Source organism: Rousettus aegyptiacus, unplaced genomic scaffold (genome assembly GCF_014176215.1).
Source record: "Rousettus aegyptiacus isolate mRouAeg1 unplaced genomic scaffold, mRouAeg1.p scaffold_m13_p_1, whole genome shotgun sequence".
NCBI classification, from domain to species: Eukaryota; Metazoa; Chordata; class Mammalia; order Chiroptera; family Pteropodidae; genus Rousettus; species Rousettus aegyptiacus.
In genome coordinates, this window is record NW_023416284.1 from 22,729,658 (window position 1) to 22,748,485 (window position 18,828).

The 18,828-nt window shown below is 34.4% G+C and overlaps 1 protein-coding gene across 11 annotated transcripts in view; it reads left to right on the top strand.

The window, feature by feature from the left end:
- Nucleotides 1-13,536, top strand: part of AGO3 (argonaute RISC catalytic component 3) — a 98,154-nt gene extending 84,618 nt beyond the window's left edge. For all 11 annotated transcript variants that reach the window (XM_016147238.2, XM_016147239.2, XM_016147240.2 and 8 more), the window contains one exon: nucleotides 468-13,536. In XM_016147238.2, the coding sequence (XP_016002724.1) occupies nucleotides 468-576 (109 nt within the window). In that variant the 3' untranslated portion in view covers nucleotides 577-13,536. The remainder of the gene's footprint in view (nucleotides 1-467) is intronic.
- Nucleotides 13,537-18,828: the final 5,292 nt, after the last annotated feature.

An 18,828-nucleotide genomic window follows, 5' to 3' on the forward strand; every position in this document is an offset into this window, starting at 1 on the left:
ATAGCCTTTGTTTTAAACTGGTATAAGTATTGCTACCCCAGCTTCCCCACCCCACCCCCCATTTTCGTGAAATATCTTTTTCCATCCCTTTACTTTCAGTCTGTGTATGTCTTTCAATCTGGAGTGTCTCTTATAGGCAACATATATAAAGGTCTTGTTTTCTTATCAGCCACCCTATGTCTTTTAATCAGATCATTTAATCCATTTATATATAAAGTAATTGTTGATAGATATGTAGTCATTGCCATTTTATTATTCATAGTTTTTATCTTTTTTTTTTTTTTTTTTTTTTCTTAAAGTAGTCAGTCCCTTTAACATTTCTTCTAATACTGGTTTGGTGATGAACTCACTTAGCTTTTTTTGTCTGGGAAGCTCTTTATCTGTCCTTCAATTCTAATTGTTAGCTTTTCTGTGTAGAGTAATCTCAGTTGTAGGTCCTTGCTTTTTCATTATCAATTCTCTTACAGTGCTGAAGGAAGTCATGTTTCAGGACAGAGCAATGGGCGAGATCCACAAGCTCTTGCCAAGGCTGTACAGATTCACCAAGATACCTTACGCACAATGTACTTTGCTTAAAAAGTCCAAGATTATTCTCTGAGAGGAAGAACTGAAAGATGAATCGACATACATGTTTCCAGTGGAGTTCGTTGAGTGGGGATGCCTGCAGCCATACAGAAACCAACACTGTGGGGACCAGGGTCTGATTTTTATGTTGATACAAGTAAGATTGTTTACTTCATCAAGGAACACAGCACTATTATGCAATATGAAACCAGCCAACTGCGCTTTTGTGCGGTCTCCTGTAGGAAGTATCGCCAATGTTTTGTTTTCACTTTCTTTGTAGTCTAACCCTTTTAATGCCTTTACCTCAAGTTGCTTGGCAGCACAACTATCTTTGCAAAAAAAAAAAAAAAGTTAAGAAAAGGTAAATGATGGTTTAAAAAAACACCTACATGAATAATCAGTGATTGTTCAAAATTGTGTGTGCAAAAAAATTAATGTGCATTCATGTATTGTAAAAGGTATCTGTGTATATTTTAAATATATACATATATACTTCATATGCATATATATCTGGATCTACATTTATAGTAGATATATATGTTCTTTGTATATATTTTATAGTTCATTCCATTGAGGAACTGCCTTTCTCTTTTAATATCCTCCCACCAACACTTTTATTTCTCTCTCTACCTCCCTTGCCTTCATCGCCTACATTTTTTTCCCCTAATGCTACCAGCGACATTCAAATGTTCATGTATCTGGTTCATTTGAATATGAAGCATGGCAAACAAGACTTTTTTTTTTGTTTTGCACACCCTCTCCTGTCTCTTGTCTCATACACAATTCTGAGCCCTCAACTCTTGATACTGCTTTCTTAAGAAACAAAATTATTTTATATATATATATATGGTTTTATGAGAGTTTGTGTTTGCCCCCTCCAAACTTAACATTTGCCATTTGTGCAATGTGTACATAAGCAGTAGCAACCTAAACTATTCTTTTTTCTTCAGTGAGTTTGTTAAAGCTGCTATAAATATAAGACCTTGTCAGAAGTTTAACTCTTTCTCTCTATAAGTGATATGTAGTCTAAAGCCTTTTGTTTCTATGGGCTATACATGGAAATCTCTAAAAGCTTTTATAAAGAGTAAATATTTTAAATGATTGGAACTCTATAGGGTTGAGGCCTCTGAAGTTGGGTCAAGAGAGAAGGGATTATTTTGGTTTTTTTTAATTTTTTTTTTTTTTTGCTAGTTTACTTGCTGCCTCTCATACCTTAATGTGATTTTCATATATATATTTTTATATATATGTTTGTGTATATATAAACATATATGTATGTATGTGTTTTGAAGTATAGCTTCCTTTTCTTTTCTATTTATTAGAATAGTGCTTTAATAATTATAGAACCATATTGGCAACATCTTTTATAGAAATAATCATGTTTATTTTAAGAACTGACAACTTGTTTTTGCTATCTTTTAGTGCAATAAGCAGTTTAAAGGAAAGCTATGTCTGATGTTTTTATCACAGATAATGGAAGAAACAGGCACCTTCATAATTTTAAAAAGGCAAAGTAATACAGCCTTAATTTCAGAAGGAAAGTTTTGTAATTTTCAAATCTAAAGCATGTCTTTAAAAATCATAATGAAAATGAAGGAAGTTAATATCCTAGATAAGTCTGACCTTGAATATTAAAAATAAAGTTGAATTTTGATTTAAGATATGACCATGAATAGATAAAAATTTATAAAGTATTTAAATTTTTTGAAAATAAATTATGTTTATTGAAGAATCATGCTGGTTACGTTCCCATTTTCATTGACTAAAATTAATCAGGAAAATGTGGCCATTTAAACATTATTTTTTGTTGTTTATTTATTACCAGTGTAACTTTCCTTTTAAAATTAGGGTTATTGTGACAAAGGAAGTTAGTTTAGGATTTTAATTATTTTAAATGCGCTAAATCAGTGAAATGTGGAAAAAAGTTTTGTAAAACTTTCATTATATAATGATTTTACTTTAAGGTATTAAAAAGTACTATGAAGTTGTCAAAACCAAGTTCACCAGTAACATTGGATTCAGGGGAGCTTTGCACTTTGTGACTCATGAAAATGCATTTTAATTATTATTATTTTTTTTTTTTTGCACTGGTTCAGAGTATAAATATTACCGATTGTTTCCAGTGGGCATTGTTGTTAACCTTTTGGAATTCCATCTGCTCATGAAAACAAATGGATTAGTTCTACAGTTTCTCTCTTACCTATAACCCACTCTTATTGCCAATTTACTGTATTTTGAGCCTAAAACCTGAGCCCATGTCCTCCAACAGGTATGAAATCTTTTATCCCTCTGCCAGAAAACTAAGAAAGTACTGTATTTTGTATGTTTATTATATTGAAGTGTCTGAAATGCAATTTACAACACTGTTTCAAAGCCCTTTACATGAAGTAATATTTGTACAGTATATACATTTTTTCTTCCAACCTTCCCCACCTCCTCCAAAAAGTCCTTTAAAGCATGTATGGGTTTTTTTTTTACATTAAAATTTCACTGAATATAGTAGTCAGAACATGGACAAGAGAAAATGATATATCCTACATGGTAAAAACTTGATTGCTATATGCTCATTCAGAATGAGTAAAACATCTTTTATTAATGGGAATTGCACAGATTCATGTGGGAAACTTTAGGGTCCAGGGAAGAACTGTAGATATCCTTTCCCTATTTACTGCTTTACCCAGTTTTCAGTTACTTAGTTTCACATGCACTAGAGTGAAGCCCATAATGTAAATCTATTTAGAAGGACTTTTACAGAGGAAAAAAAAATTTTTAATATAAAGCTTTACCTTTGAAGTGACTTCTTTTTTAGGGTTTCTTTCTTACAGTTTCAACATTACTAGTTTAAGGTTGGTTAACTAGAAAGGATATGTATAGTATATTTCTATTTTGCTTACTAACAAATTGGTAATCAAACAATTACGAGAAACCTATGCTTAGAATTTGAAGATAAAAGACTAAGAGGGAAATACTTTCTTGAAATTTCTTTTAATTATTATTGCATTTCTGGGGTAGAATTCCTGATCCTTTTTATTTAAAAAAAAAAAAAAAAGTTTTTTTGAATTTAATGGCCATGAAATTCAATAATGACCTTTCTATTCCTGCCCTTGCTCACTGACTATATAACGAATGCTAAATTTGATCTGATGTTTGCTGTGATGTGTAAGAGTGACTTTAAAATATTAGTCCCAGCAATTGATATAATTGATTTTCATGTGAAGAAGAGTTGGGAGTTTAATGTATATTCTGGATTGCAAATGTGTCTATGTAAAGTGCTGATACATGTTGTTACATTACAGTATCAAGTTACTGGCATTGTGGACCATACATTTATAATACCGTAGCTGCTATATTTATTTAAGTAGAGTCTGACAGTTACTGCACTAAACAATAAGGAGATGAGCAGGATTCAAGGCTAGTGTTAGACACCCCCACTTTTTTATCCTAAATGAGGTCAAGAACATGAAATATCAAGGTAACAAAGGGTGCTGCCATTTTAGTTTAAACATAGTATCAGGATGCTCTTTCTTTGTTTTAGAAATGTGGATTTTTACTTTAGTAGTTTTGAAAAAGTGTACGTCAACCTCCTCAGCACTGGTTTTTGGCATATTTTCACAGAAGTAAAGATGTCCTTTATTTTTTCTTAATATTTTATCTTTTAACAAGTTTCTCAGAAAAAAATATTCTTCTATGGAAATCTTTCTGTGTGTAGCCGATTTATTTCTATTCCTAGAAGAGAGTCTAGGAGGGACTCTGGTAGGAATAGACTGGGTGTCTTGGAAGGTACTTGATAAAGATTCATCTCTAAATTCTAAAATAGGATCTCCTAACCTTCTAAAGAGTTATACTAGTTTTTCAAACAAGGTTCTCTGATGACCCACCACTGCCTAATGTTTACTTGTATATTTACTTTAAAATGGATTTTACTATGACAGACCTCATGACAGACTTAGTCATGACAAACTTAAGGTATGTCTAAGGAAATAAAAGCTTAGTTGCCATTCAGTAGAAATAACTGGCAGAGGATCTCAGCATTTAAAGAAAAGAACACTCAGAGTGCCAGTAATAGGTAATTAGATGGATTATAGGCCAGGAATTAGAGACTGTTATTTAAGGAATTTGGTGGATGTTTTCAGAAGCTAACAAGAATTTGCAGCGGGGGGGCGGATGGTTAATTTTAATAAAATCAGTGAAGCCAGCCACTTGGATTTAGCTAGAATATTTTGTAGTCTTGCTATTTCAAACTTGATAGGAATGTTTTGCCAGGAAGCTTAACTGACAGCTCTGCATGATTTTTATTCAGTATCATAAAACCTGAGTTAAATATTTGCTTCACTCATCATCTTAGAGGTTCTCCTATTGAAAACTTTTAAAGACAAGTTGTCCCTAACAGTAACTTGCTACTTAAATTACCTTTTATGAGTTATCTGTCAAGCTTCATTGTCCTGGCATCTTTATTTTGGCTTTTTTTTATCCCTATGAAGTTTTAATTTCTTTCCTTCTTTTTGAGAATTTGTAGATGTCTTAAAGCTTCAATAATAATAGTTGGGAGCCTTTATATCAAAGTAGGCCTTCCTACCTGGCAGTATAACCCCGATTCTAGAATCTGTCTATATTTTTCTATTTCTCTCCCATTTGATCATATTAAGCACTTTTGTGATTCTGTAGGTCAAAAACAAGCCAAGAAAAAAATGGGTAAAATCAGTACTTCGGAAATGTGAAAGTGGGAATTTTCTCCAAAAGATCTTTAAAAAAAAAAAATCTTGCTTATGCTAAGAAATTCTTGATCAGTGGCAATGTTAGAAATGATACTATGATTAGTAAAACCTAAGCTGATTCCCAGGAGGAAAAAAAATCAACATCTTTCTCTGTTCTTGCTCACTTGTATCTGTCTGTCTCCAGGTAGATAGATCAATTGATCGATCTCACAAAGGGAAAAATATTTTTGACTTTTTCCTACTTTTAAAAATGGTACATTTCTGTCTATAGTTTTCCATGTTGGTCAAAATAATTTCTTTTAACTAAGATATAATGGTGAAGGCTTGTGCTAATATTATCTACTGATAGTTGAGTTTTATTTTTCTTTACCCATCAAAGATAGTACTCTAGATTTTTTACATTGTCGATAAAGCCTCAAGAATCTTTTACTCTTAAAGTATGGAAGTTAAAGGTTAAAAATAGAAAGATAATAAATTTAACAGGGAGGGTTGAGATTTACCACTGAGAAACCTGTTAAAGTATCAGGCAACAGTGGGACAAAATTAAGATCCTGTTAATCATATATTCAGCCTTTGGTCTCCCTTCCTTTTTGATATCAGTGTCTGAGGTAACCAAAATCTAATGTTGTATCTATGTTAGGATCTCAGTAAAGCAAAGATGTTCTTCAGGGTAGATGCTGAATTAAATTTTTTAATCATATTTTAAAGCAAGGTGGTTCTTAGAAAGTGCCTTTTCAGAAGATGGTGCTGTAGATTTTTATTTTTCAAATAGTTTGAGGCTAAAAATTTTAAAGATAAATTATTTTAGAACTCCCAAGAATTTGACAGTTTCATATAATGTTATTTGTTGTCCTGGATTTGGTCCCAGGGAATGGCAGTAAAGCTTTTCTTTGGTAAAGTATCTAGGTAAATACTCACCAAATGTATTTTGTAAGTTTAAAAATAAATTTTTTAACACTTTCAGTTCTCAGCTATGTTGAAGGTAATCTATAAGGCACATAAAACAGGAAGTCTGCTTAACTTTTTAACAAAAGTATGGGTAAAGTGTCCAAAGGGAAAGGTAACTTGCCAGGAATTATGTCCTTTTTATTTTTTCTCCCACTATAGATTGACCCTTTTGTAAATACCTATTGGCAACCTTTTCTAAATAATTTTTATCAAAGAAGACTGCTTATAAAGGGAGAGCCAAGTCATCATGAAAATCATGGAAATCAGTTTAAGAGAAAAAGTAAAATGATTATGTCTCTGTCTTTAGGGAAGTTTTCTTTTTTAAGAACTAAGAAATATTTTAAATGATTCTCTTTTTTTTTAGAATGGAGGAACTATGAAAAACAACGACAGTGTATCTAAAGGGTATGATCAGTTAATTAGAAATAATAGAACATGCAAAATTGGACTTTGGAAAAATAAGCAAATGGAAGGAAAATAGCAGGACCATTCATACTTATTAGAAATTTAGTAATCTATCAGAAAGCAATTTTCCCCCAGACTAGGAAGCAGTAAACAGTAAATGAATGATCACCTCACCAGTTCTTGTTTGTGAATTTGGTGAGCATTCCTCCAGAAAATAATAAACTAAAAACAAACAAAAAACACCACACCTCAGTAACTTTGTATGCTGCATTATGTAATAATAATAGTAAAATTATATGGATTGCGTGGAGTGTACTGCGTCTGTTTGCAAATATACATGCACATTAAACTTTTTCATTTTTTATAATGTCTTAATAGCAATTATGAATTTATTTTTTTAATAATTAATTTTTGTATTGTAATGTTTATATTTATTGGCAATTTGTGTGCAACTTTTATATTTTGCTTAGATGTTGGTTTTAAGGTATTTTATTTTTATAGATATTTCTAGCTTTTCCTCTTTCTTTGTAATACTAGCAAAGATTAAGATGGAATGTTAATATTCCGACCAAACTACTAATTCTATAAAGTCTAGAGTTTGGATTTTACCAATAAACCATTAACACCATTTTCTAACTTAGAATATTTAATGTTGTTTATATAGTGGGCATTAAAGACAGTCTTTAGAGAGATTTCTAAACGTGGAGGGAAGGTGGGGTTTGTCTGTAAGTTGATTTCTTCCCCTTAAGTAGCAAACACTAACAGATTGGACTTATTTTACCTGATCTGCAATTGTTGGGAAACCTGTCAAATTATTGTTACATTTTTATTTTTTAACCAGCTACATTCAAGCTGCTTAAATGGTCACATCATCCAGCATTAGGATTATGATACCATTTTTATAAGCCTGGAAAACAAATAGCACATGATCAAGAACTCATCGATAATTGACTTTGAAATGGGATTTCCTTTTCCCCATAATTATATTACATGGAAGATTTGCTACCCTGATCTTTTCCCTAGCATACTTTGAAGCTGATTCAACTCTGAGCATCAGTGAAGAAACATAGTTTAAGTGGCTAGGTAGAGCTAGGGATAAAGACTGATTAATGTAGTATTTCAGTTAACTAAAAATTTAACAAAGTAGTAATTTATGAATGAATTAATTGGAAGGCAATGAAAAGTATTATTATAGAACAATAATTTTAAGCATATATAGGCACTCCAGTTTCCTAATGAATATATCAAGTTTATTTATATTGGCGACTAACTTTTTATAAAGGTACATGAAAAAAGGTGAATTCTCTAAGCAGATAAGCTATTTCCTTTGTATTTTTACACTGTGAATTTGCTGGGTAAGCCATTTTTTCTGTAAGAGATTAAAAGGTAAACTTTACCCCATCCTCTGGTTTTAAATTCTAAATTACTGGGTTCAATATATGACATTTTGCTATACTGTAATCTATTCTTCTACTGAGAAGGGGGTAAATGAGAAAGTTTCAAGAAATTATAATTGGGAAATTGTTATTTTTATATTATGTAAGAATTTACAATTTAAATGAATCAGCATGCGATTTTTATAGACATTAACTATATTTCTTTTTGCATTTATGGCAGTTACAGTAGTTTTTATATATATAATGTACTATTCTGAGCTACTTCCCTTACCCCCACATCAAGTATTAATTGAAGATGGGTACTCTGGTTATAGCAATTTATTGCTACTAAATAAAAATCAGAAAGTCGGATATATTTTTGTTGTAAGTATATGCCCCCTGTAATGGTATTTACTGTCCTTATAACTTTAATATTTTTATTAATTGTTTCAACATTGTCCTAGGTTAACAGGCATAGAATTCTTATAGACCAACATTTTTTAAGGCAGCTTCAAGTAGAAATAGTCCCTTTTTTTTTTCTTCTGAAAGGTCATAAAAACCTGACACATAGAGCCTTTTTTGCTCTTTTAATTGGTTGGCTCTGAAAATCAAGGTACCTGGCATCAGTACTACATTACTGTAGTGAAGTGCTTAGTGACTTGTCCATGTTTAGTTTACATTTATAGTCATGTGCCACCTCTTAAGAAAGAAATATTTGTGCATTAAGTAATAGTTCATCCCAAAAATAGTCTTTTATGAGTAGAAAACAGATGGGAGTATAGGTCATTAGAACTTTCCCTTTTTTGGTTTTATTACATCCAGAAATTGACTGTGTACATCTATAATTTTATGTTTGAATTTTAAGAGATTGTGCCAGAAACTAAAGAGGGAGATTACTCTGATATTTAACGCCTAAGTCTTTCCATCTTTATTTACTTCATGGCTTTAGTTTGAAGAACAAACAAACAAATGAAAATCCCTTAATGCGGCCCTTTAATAATATTTTTAGAACCAAAGAAGGAAAGACTCTACAAAGATGTTGCAGATGTGACTCTCTTTATCGTAAGAACCTGTGAAAACAGGAGGAGGTCTTTGTAAAGAAATGGACTGGTGGGATTGTGAGTGTATATAGTAAGGAGAGAACAAAGAAAAGGTTTCTTTGCTAGGATCCTTGGACAGAACCTTACAGTTGTTTAATATTTGTCGAGTTCTCACAGCCACATTATAAAAGAGCGACAGTTGCTGTTTGACGTACAGAAGAGACCTAAGAGTACTCTCTAACCTGAGTTTATTTCATGTTGTCCCAAATATAAAGCTGCATCTATTCCTGTTAAATGTGAGCCTTGGAAGTTGCTTCTTAATTATAATAAAGAATTTAAATGAAGTAGTCATTCTTAAATAGAGCCATGGTGTTGCTATCAACATGGAATCTCTCTTTTCCCATTACATAGACTACACCAAGCAGGGCCTTTCCAAAGTAGTCTTTTCTGTAACGAAAATATTTTCGGTGAAAGGTTCAGGAAAAACAGTGGTAGGTTGTAATGAAGGGGGAGTTTTGCCTAACATAGACAGTCCAGCCAAGCTAAATGGACTCAATTTGGCCCCAGGGTATTTAAAAAGAGGAAGCTTTGGTTTTGGTAGCAACAGACTTGGCTCTCCAATGGTAATTAACTGCAAATATCCCCCCATTTCACAGAAGGTGAATGGTCTCATACTATTGATGAGGACCCTGCGAATGTGCACATGTTCTTTTTCTAATTCAGAAATCAGGAATAGCAAGCACTAACTGAAATGTTTGTCCCTATAAGATTCTTTAAAAGTTTCGCAGGCATTTTCTCATTTCTTAGCCCAGGGTACAACCTCTTTCTCCTTTTTTTTTTAAAAAAAAAAGGGGGGGGGGGCTTTAGAGGCAATTTATATAGACTTCTACTACAAGTAAATAATAGTCTTTAAAATTCTTGGAGGAGGATCACATGTGACAAGTTACAGTTGATAGACTATTTGAGCATTTTCTTCATGTTTGGATTCTCAAGTTTTTCCTTTGACATACCATTCTTTTATTTAGTTGAGTGCCATCCCGTTTTGTAATATAACTGGTTGTTTTATACCGTTTGTGAATTGTGCAGTTCTTACATCCCGTACACTCACTCTCTCTCTCTCTCTTAAAAATAAAAGGGAGGCATAAAACAAAAACTATATATAAGGAGAATCACTAGAATGTAACTTTAGTTACTGTAGATGGAAGGAAACCCTAACTTGGTTAAGAGAATTAAGAGTGGAAGTGTTAATGCTGCAGGTATGATTTCTAGCCATAGAATTTTTTGCTAGCTATAGAGTGATGATGTGGAAAGAATATATATCTGAAATATGTTATAGCAAAGCGATCAAAGAAAATCATTTTTGAAAGTAATATTTCAATCTTCTGCAACTGAGATCTCTATATATTTTTAAGGAAAATTAATACAGCTTCTGGTTTCAATCAGTCAGTCTCATTTAAACTTTAAAAGGTTCGTGACTTTTCTCACATTTGTCTTCTTAGATACATAAAAATACTGAATGAACACTAAGACTATTCTTTCCTCTTAATTTACATATTGATTCATTCAGACTTCAGTTAACTCTATCTCACATATCCCTCTTGGTGTGCGCAAAACATATTTAAATGTTTTAACTCATTTCCTAGTCAAGCCTGAGCTGTAAATAAGAAGGCACAAAGTGTTTTCAAACACAGGAACTTTCAGAAGACCACAAGTGGAGAAAGACTCGAGAACTTGTTGCCTTTCAGAGTTTACTTGGAGTTGAGTCAGCACTCTGCTACTAATTCGCTCTGTGTCGGTGGGCAATTCTCTTAATCTTTGTGCCTAGTTTCTCCATGTAAAATGGTAGTGATAATACCTGCCCTCACCTACCTCACAAAGTTGCTGTAAGAATAGGATGATGTTTGTGACCGTGCTTAAACTCTTCAGAAGTTCAAGATAATATAATCTTGTCGTATGAATGGTTCATTTAGTTGGCCTCTATGAAAGTATCATTCATTACCATAGATCATTTTACCAAACAGGTATGAGAGAAACTTGAGCCTTACTGTGGTATGGTGTTCACTTACAAACGTATCCTGTTCTTATTTTCTCCCCAGCTAGATATCCGATGCACAAGCTGAATTTTTCTTCATAATAATCCTTGGCAAAGTGTAACTTCAAAAACCAAACTCCTTTAGTGGTGCTATGGCAGCTGCGATTGTATTTTGAGGTAGATTAATGTGGAGAAACCATTAGATAATCAGAAATTAACTTGGCCTTTTGCCTGCAGGCATTTTCGCTACATGCTGGCATCAGAGGCAGTTATACAACCAGATAGTTACCCCTTTGTTTCTTAGCGGATTTTGTTTTGGAGTAAGGGGTTAGATTTGAAGGAGGGAAGTGTGCTTATTTCACTCATCGCTTTGAGAGTTGAGCCTTGCTTTCCAATTACCATGTCTGTAAAAGATAAAATATAGTAAGTTTTTTTTCTTCATTTTAGTTCAGTTCTGAGCATCTGCAGGTGATACCAGGCAGCCTGATATCTTCGTGGGTGGTGGGCAGACCGTACATTTCAATAGTCTTCTCCGTTTTCGTGGGGAGGGGATGCTTTTGTTTCTAGAAAATAACAAAGGGCACATCACCACGGGTTGTGTAAGCAATTCCTTGTTGCAACAGACAAGTTTTTGGTTTTGTTTTTGTTTAAGAAAAATAATGCATTTTAGGTACACAGGGTATGAATACATTCGGCATTTATTTTTATCTCTATAGATGCTGACCTCCCCTTGTGCAGGCAATTGGGATTTTCTAACTCATCTAACATAGGTGATGTCTGTCTTAGTTTTATAGGATAATGAGAAGAATTGCAGGTACTAGAAGTAAAAAGTTGGGGAGATTCATGCTCAGAAAATAAAAAAATCCACCTTGCTGAGTGAGATAGCTAAGAGCATTGATATATCAGGAATACTTTTAAACAATTTTTGCTGTAATTTGTAGCTTTAATGTCTCTCTTCAGTTATGGACCCGTAAAAGTATTAGTGTATCTTGTGAATAAAGATCATTCTTGTGGACTAGTATACGGATGCATTCATAGGCTGTGGGAAGCAGTGGTGTGTGTGTGTGTGTGTGTGTGTGTGTGTGTGTGTGTGTGTACACTGTTTATAACACTGTGTATTACGTAAGTTTATATAGAAAAAAATATGTTCCTTTAGTGTTTGGGGGACTAAAATTGTAATATAACCATTCCAGTGTGATCTGACCGCTCACTCTAGAGAATATTTATATTACACACAAATGCACACCCCTAAAGCGTTGTGAACTGCTCCCACTTTAGATAATTGCTGCTTTAAAAAACAAAACAAAACAAAACAAAAAACCCTAAGTAATGGAGGAGGAAATAGCACTCTTTTTAAAGGGGCTTTTCTGAAAAGTAAAATGTAAATAAATGTAGGACATGTGGGGAGGGTGGGGCCACCTGCAGATGTCCTACAGGTGGGCAAATAGCCTTTTAAATTTTACTTTTTAACCATCTTGACCGTGTGTGCCTATTTGTACTGCAGATGTGAACTATTTTTGGGGGTCAATATCAGTATGTTTTGAAACTGAATTATTACATAAAATCAAAGTAACTTCTTTTTTTTCCATCCTCCTTTTCCACACTAACTATTCTTGCCAAATATTTCTACTGATACCAAGTTTCACCATGGTAAAATAATGAGACTCTCAAACCTCCTTCTTCTTCCCGACCCTGTCTTGGCTTTTCATGAGTACGAACAATTTATTATAGTAATTTGAAGACTGCAGAATTTCAAAATGTTTGTCTATAAGCCTTCTTTTGTCAATGTTTGGTTATACAGTAACATCAATTAAAACAGTGGAGCGAGTCTGATTTTGTAATATGCTATAGGACCAGATAAGATCTTGAATGATACTAAATTTGACTGGCATATTTCATTAAGAGGAAAATGGAACTTTATATGGTGGGAGTGGGAGCCTATGATATATATGTAATCACTGTATAATCAGAAATACCAAATGCTGAATCCTATCACTGTGTACTTGGGGGCCAGGCTTTGGATTTTACTGTCATCTTAATTCCTTGAAGACTATATATAACTATGAGCAGAAGGCAAATAAACAAAAGTACTTTTTTTGGCATTTAAAGTTTGGTAGTAAATTTTCTACTTTTGGTTAATTTATCTTCCCCAACAACTTACTACAAAAAAAAATTAGGATTGAGATTGAGAAGCTTGAAGAAGCCAATTTTTAAGCAGTTCAGTAACTTATATTATTAAAGAAATTGTCATCATTCTTTCTGAGCCAAACTGTCACTAAAATGTCCTGTGACAGAACCACTCCTCTTTGTTCTGCCATTCTGCATTATTGGAAGGGTTCTATGTTGTATTTGTTTTTAAATCCTTGATTTTTTTTTAAATGGTTTTAATGTTGCTTAGCTTCAGTTTGAAGTGTAACTTTCACTAATAACTGCAATAAAAAAAGCTTTGCTCCAAACTTTCTATCGTGTGGTTATCATTACAGCTCTTCAAGTAAAGAGAGCCAGTGTGATACAGTGGGCTAAAAACCTGGATTACATGACACTCTTGACTGGTTCCTTGATGCTTCTAAACCTCAGTTTCCTCTGCTATAAGAAGCTAACAGTACAGTTGGGACATGAAATGAGATGCTATACAGAAAGTACTTAATAGTGCTGAGCATGTGGATAGAGCTCAGGTTTTAAAGAGGTTCCTCCCCTCGTTCCATTTTCCTTCAAATAAAATAGGTGGAGGGGAAAGAAGGGAAGGCAAGAAGTCAGGCTTACAAACTGCCAGGCAGTAGATGAATTTAAGAATAATTAGGGGAAAAAGGAAACAAATAAACTGGGGACTCTTCACAGGCCCTGAAGTACACAGCCCAGGTATAATAAGCAAGAAAACACTGAACTAAAATTTTAGGAACCAGCTCTTAACTGTCATAACTGTATAACTTTAGGTTTATCGTTTCATTTTATAATTGAAGTTATCGGACTAAAATCAGAGGTCTCAATGTGGCAGGCCAATTTTGGCCTGCAAATAATTTTTGGTGTTAAAATACTTTCATTAGTTGCTAACGTTTCAAAAGCAGATCTCACATAAAAATCCCGATTTTGTCTTCCCTTGCAAAGTGAGGAGATTCAGCAAATTCCCAGTATTCCTTCCTTCACAGCTGCCATCAGGGGAATCTCTAGTGGTTTCCCACTTTGGACTGGCTCAAAGGAACACTAATGTAAGGTAAGGCCTCCGACCAACGCAGGAAGGCCTTTGAGGACATGCTCCTTACCTGGGGGTAACTCACTTCTAAAGAGTCTGGCTAAATAGTAAAAACTCACTACTTCATAATTTTCGTTTACCCTACTTATGTTCTCTAGAATATCAGCAAATTCAGTCTAATCCCGTCATGCTATTATGTATTCCCCATCCCAGTCTTCTCCCAGCTACCTGTCCCCAAACTCTGTACCACCCTAACAGTCCTGTTTGTGTTCTCGACTGATCTTGTTACTGATGCTAAAGAAGCACTTGATGCTTTTACAAAACTAATCTGTCAATGCCAGGAAAGGATGCAAATCATTTTTCCAATATTTGATAAAACGTTATTATCATAAAGGGGCCTGAAATCTTTTATTTTATCTGTAGAAGAAAGATGTTTGTTTTCCTATGTTGTTAATTCTACAGTTTCCTCAGTCTGTAAAGATTTCTGCAATGCCTTTATAAAGCAGCACTTTCCTCTGTTAAAATATTTTCCTTTAAGAATAATGCTTCGGTTAAAATTTTATTTATAATTATAAACAAAACAGACACCTTAGTGACAGAATTATGAAGCTTAATATGTCTGATTCTCAGCAGAAACAAAATGTTAATAGACTCTTGCTGAGTGATTTTAGAAATAACCCAGTCAAAAGTACTTGAAACTGCTAAATCTACAAAATTGCTCCTTCTTTACTATAATGTATCCTGCTAAAAGGAATCTGCACATGATATTGTAAAAACTAAAACCAAAAATCGAACATAGGAATAGTTTTGATGCTGCACCAGATGAGATTTTAGTCACCACCATCATTCAGACAGTTTTCACTTATATTTTATACAAATGTAAAATTAAGGTTGTTTAACCATCATATATATATTTGTGAGTTTAATTTTTCTCATTTATTTTTGTACTTTTATAAACATTTTAGATTATAAAAGTTTGCCATCTGTAGTATCCCTTTGAATAGTATTTTTCAAAATTTACCAAGAGGTGTTATCTAAACCTTTAATGAAAAAGTATTACTATTGTCTACATTAAGGCCCTTGAGATATTAATTTGAAAATATGCACAAAAGTATAACACTTTACTTTGAATATAGCAAAGGCTTTCCATTCATTTTAACTGAGATGTTTCTTATGCAAAAGTAGGCTTTGAAGATAAGAAGGGCAAAGTGGGGGGGGGGGAATGGTTTCTGCACATTTGCAGCTGTGTAGCTAAAGCAGCAGTTATTTCTCTCCCCGACTAATGTGCTATGCAAAACTACTTAGCCAAGCCTAAGTCTCAGCCTTGAGGATCTCAACGTGAATTTATTTGGCCTGAGACAAGTGCAAGCCCAGCAGAAAAGTGACCTGGAGAAAAGGCCAGAGTGGAACAATTTGCTCTGGAGTGATGTACAAACAAAAACGTCTAAATTAAAGTCAGAGAGGTCAACTGTTCCCACCCACTACGTGTTTTAAAAAAGTAATTTACTCTGGGGAAATTACACCCAACTCCCATGGCAAACACCTCTTACATAAAGCCTCAAGATCTTCCAGTATACCTTGGAGGAGGAGGGTTACTTGACTGTAAACAGCCAAAGCCAGTCCCGATTTAAAGCAGGAGTCTTCTAATATGACACTAAATATTTGTTGCTTGGAAAACATTTTCACAATCATAGTTCTCATATTTCTAAGACGGCAATTTCCAGCAGAAAGGCTAAAATATGGTTTAATAGTAAACCACAACTGAAATCTTTGCTGTCATTTGCCAAGCATTTTGTACGATGTTTTAGACTTAGATTACCTACATATGACAAAAAGAAGAGAAAGGGGAAAGAAAATCTTCAAATTTGTACTTTGTTTTTCCACTTAAGAGAAAAGGAAAGCTAAAATAGAACAGCTTTTAAGATGTTCAGTTTTGCATTTTTGCATATTGGAAATAACAATATTTTAACAAGCTCCTAAACAGAAAAGAGTGAGAAAATTATCATTAATCCTCTGAATTATCTTTATATCTATTTTTCCCTTAGATTTAAATTAAGTAGCAAAGAACCTCGAATCGACAAGCTAACTTATTTGAAATCAATCCAGGTAAAAGATAGTTAACAATTATGGAGAAATAATAACCCGGTATTCAGTTAGTTTATCAAGAAGCATAGTGGCGTATTTCAGTAGGAAAGATGGGAGATGGAGAGCACTAAGAACTATGTTTGCCTCTAGGCATTGGAGGTGCAATCAAAAAAGAGATACTTAGGCTTCAGAGGACAACACACAAAATACACTCTGCAAATATACACCTCCAGAAAACATAATGCAGTTATCTTCAGTAGCTAGATGTAGGGATACCTTAACAAGAGACTTCTTCATATTAGAATAAGATCAGCTAACCAAATTTTAAAGTACTTTAAACATTGTTCTAATTCTATAAAACTTGTGCTCTCTGATGATTTTAATCATTGGAATTCGCTAAATTAGGTAATACTATGACTGGGAGGAGGAAATTGAGAAGAACAGAGAAGATACATACCATAAGACCACAGATTTTGAGAGAAAATGGCTTATTGCAAAGGCATGTCATGTCTTCTTTGGCTCAATCTCAATCACTTAAAAAACGTTATGAGTTCGAGTTAATAATCTTCTGTTTAACAGTTTTTGCACATTTAAAATTCTTACTTCATTTGTCTATCTCTACGATCCTTTTTTAATGCATGAGAACGCTGAATACTCAGGATTTTTTAAATCTAAAGAAAGAGAGCAACCAACTGAAGTATATTATAACGAGACACACACCAGTCATGCACAGCATCTTCCTCTTCATAATGTCCATGTGAGAAGTGGCAGCTGTATCTAAGAGCACCATTCCCAGGTTACTACACACATCGAACAGAAATGTCCTGTGTGAGGATTCCTTTGAGCATATGGGATTCTTTCTATAGAAGTCTACATTTGACCAGATGTCATGATCACAAAACACAGAGCTAAAACTGCCCACAAAGTTTTGTTAAAAGTAAATTCCCTATTCTATTTCAATAAATACACAAGTCCACCAATGAAAGCCAAAAATATCCCCAACTTGAAGGGATCGTGGTAATTTGTAGGCTGTCTGATTCTTATGTTGACCTTCTTTCTCTCAGTCTCAGCAGCACAGTCACCCATTTATTCAGCTATGTCCCCCTCCAAATGATAAATGTCTTCTGATCTAAATTTCCTTTTAGCAGAAAAGTGGAGGGAACTTGGAACTGACGTCAACTGGAGCATTTGAAAGGCCTCAGGGCTTTCATCATAATCCACTGCAGTAAAAAAAATACCTTGCTGGTGAACGCACTGAAGCATTGCCGGGTATTTGCCAAAATCTTAAATCCTTCAGCAGCATGTCTGCACATTACTTGTGATCTAAACTTCTGGACATCAAAATTATAGTTTCTTGGTGTTTCTAGTACAAAATAATAGAGCGCAGCATCACTCATTCTTATCACTGTTTTTCTTGGTCCGGATGTGTGGGAAGCTTATGAGTCATGAACACTAAGTCCACCATCACACCCAGAGATGTATGCCAAAGTGCCCACCATTCTGCCATATTTGTTTACTTCTTTCTGTTATAAAATGTTTCAAAACCTATAAGCCAAAATTCAATCATTTCTTCTAGCAATTAATTTGTCCAAGATTTTTTTTTCCTTCTTTAATCCTAGTAAAAGAGGTATATCACAAATTCCTCATCCATATGTGGTTTATGAGTCCTATATTACAGTTCAGAAAAAAAGTATTTTGTGGTCAAGGAAGTTTGGGAAATGTTCTAGCCTCAATCTTTCTGCAGAGCTCCAGACTCACATCTCTAACTGCCTGCCTGGACATCACCTGGATCCACTACAAGCACCTCAAAGTCAAGCTCATCTTCTCCTGGCCTGCCATGCCCTTGGTTCTTTGCCTCCCTTCCCTCTTGGAAGGCTAACACCAACCCACCAATCATTGAGGTTTTAAAACTGAGGCCTCTTCATGGATTCCTCTTTCCCTCATCCATCGAACCCTAACTCGGCCTCTGAGGCAGACTGCCTGCGTCGGGATCCGAGCTCTCCCACTTAGTTATGTGACCCTGGGCACCTTCCTTACTTCTCCGTGCCTCAGTTTCCCCGCCTGTGAGAGGAACATGATAATAGCACCCACCTCCTGAGACCCTTCTGCACAAGCCTCATAAGAAGACTAGGCCGACGTGTTGGAAACAGCATCTCTGCCTTCCTTTCGATGTCCGGCACCACCACTAGAGACAGTGTGGAGCCGTAACAGAGCACAGAGGACCGACCTGGGGATCAGACACACCTGAGTTTCCATCCCTGCCTTTTAGCAGTGCCAATCTCTATAGATACCTGTGGAAATGGAGATAATGCTTACCTCCTAGTTATGAACAATAAATGTTAACATTTTCCAAGGCCTAGAACAGTACTGGCAGGGTCGAATTTTTTTTACCTCTCTTTTTTAAAGAAATGGTGGAATTTTGAGCATTTCTTCTTGTACCGGTTCCTCTCCCATGCAAGTGTCTTCTCCAAAA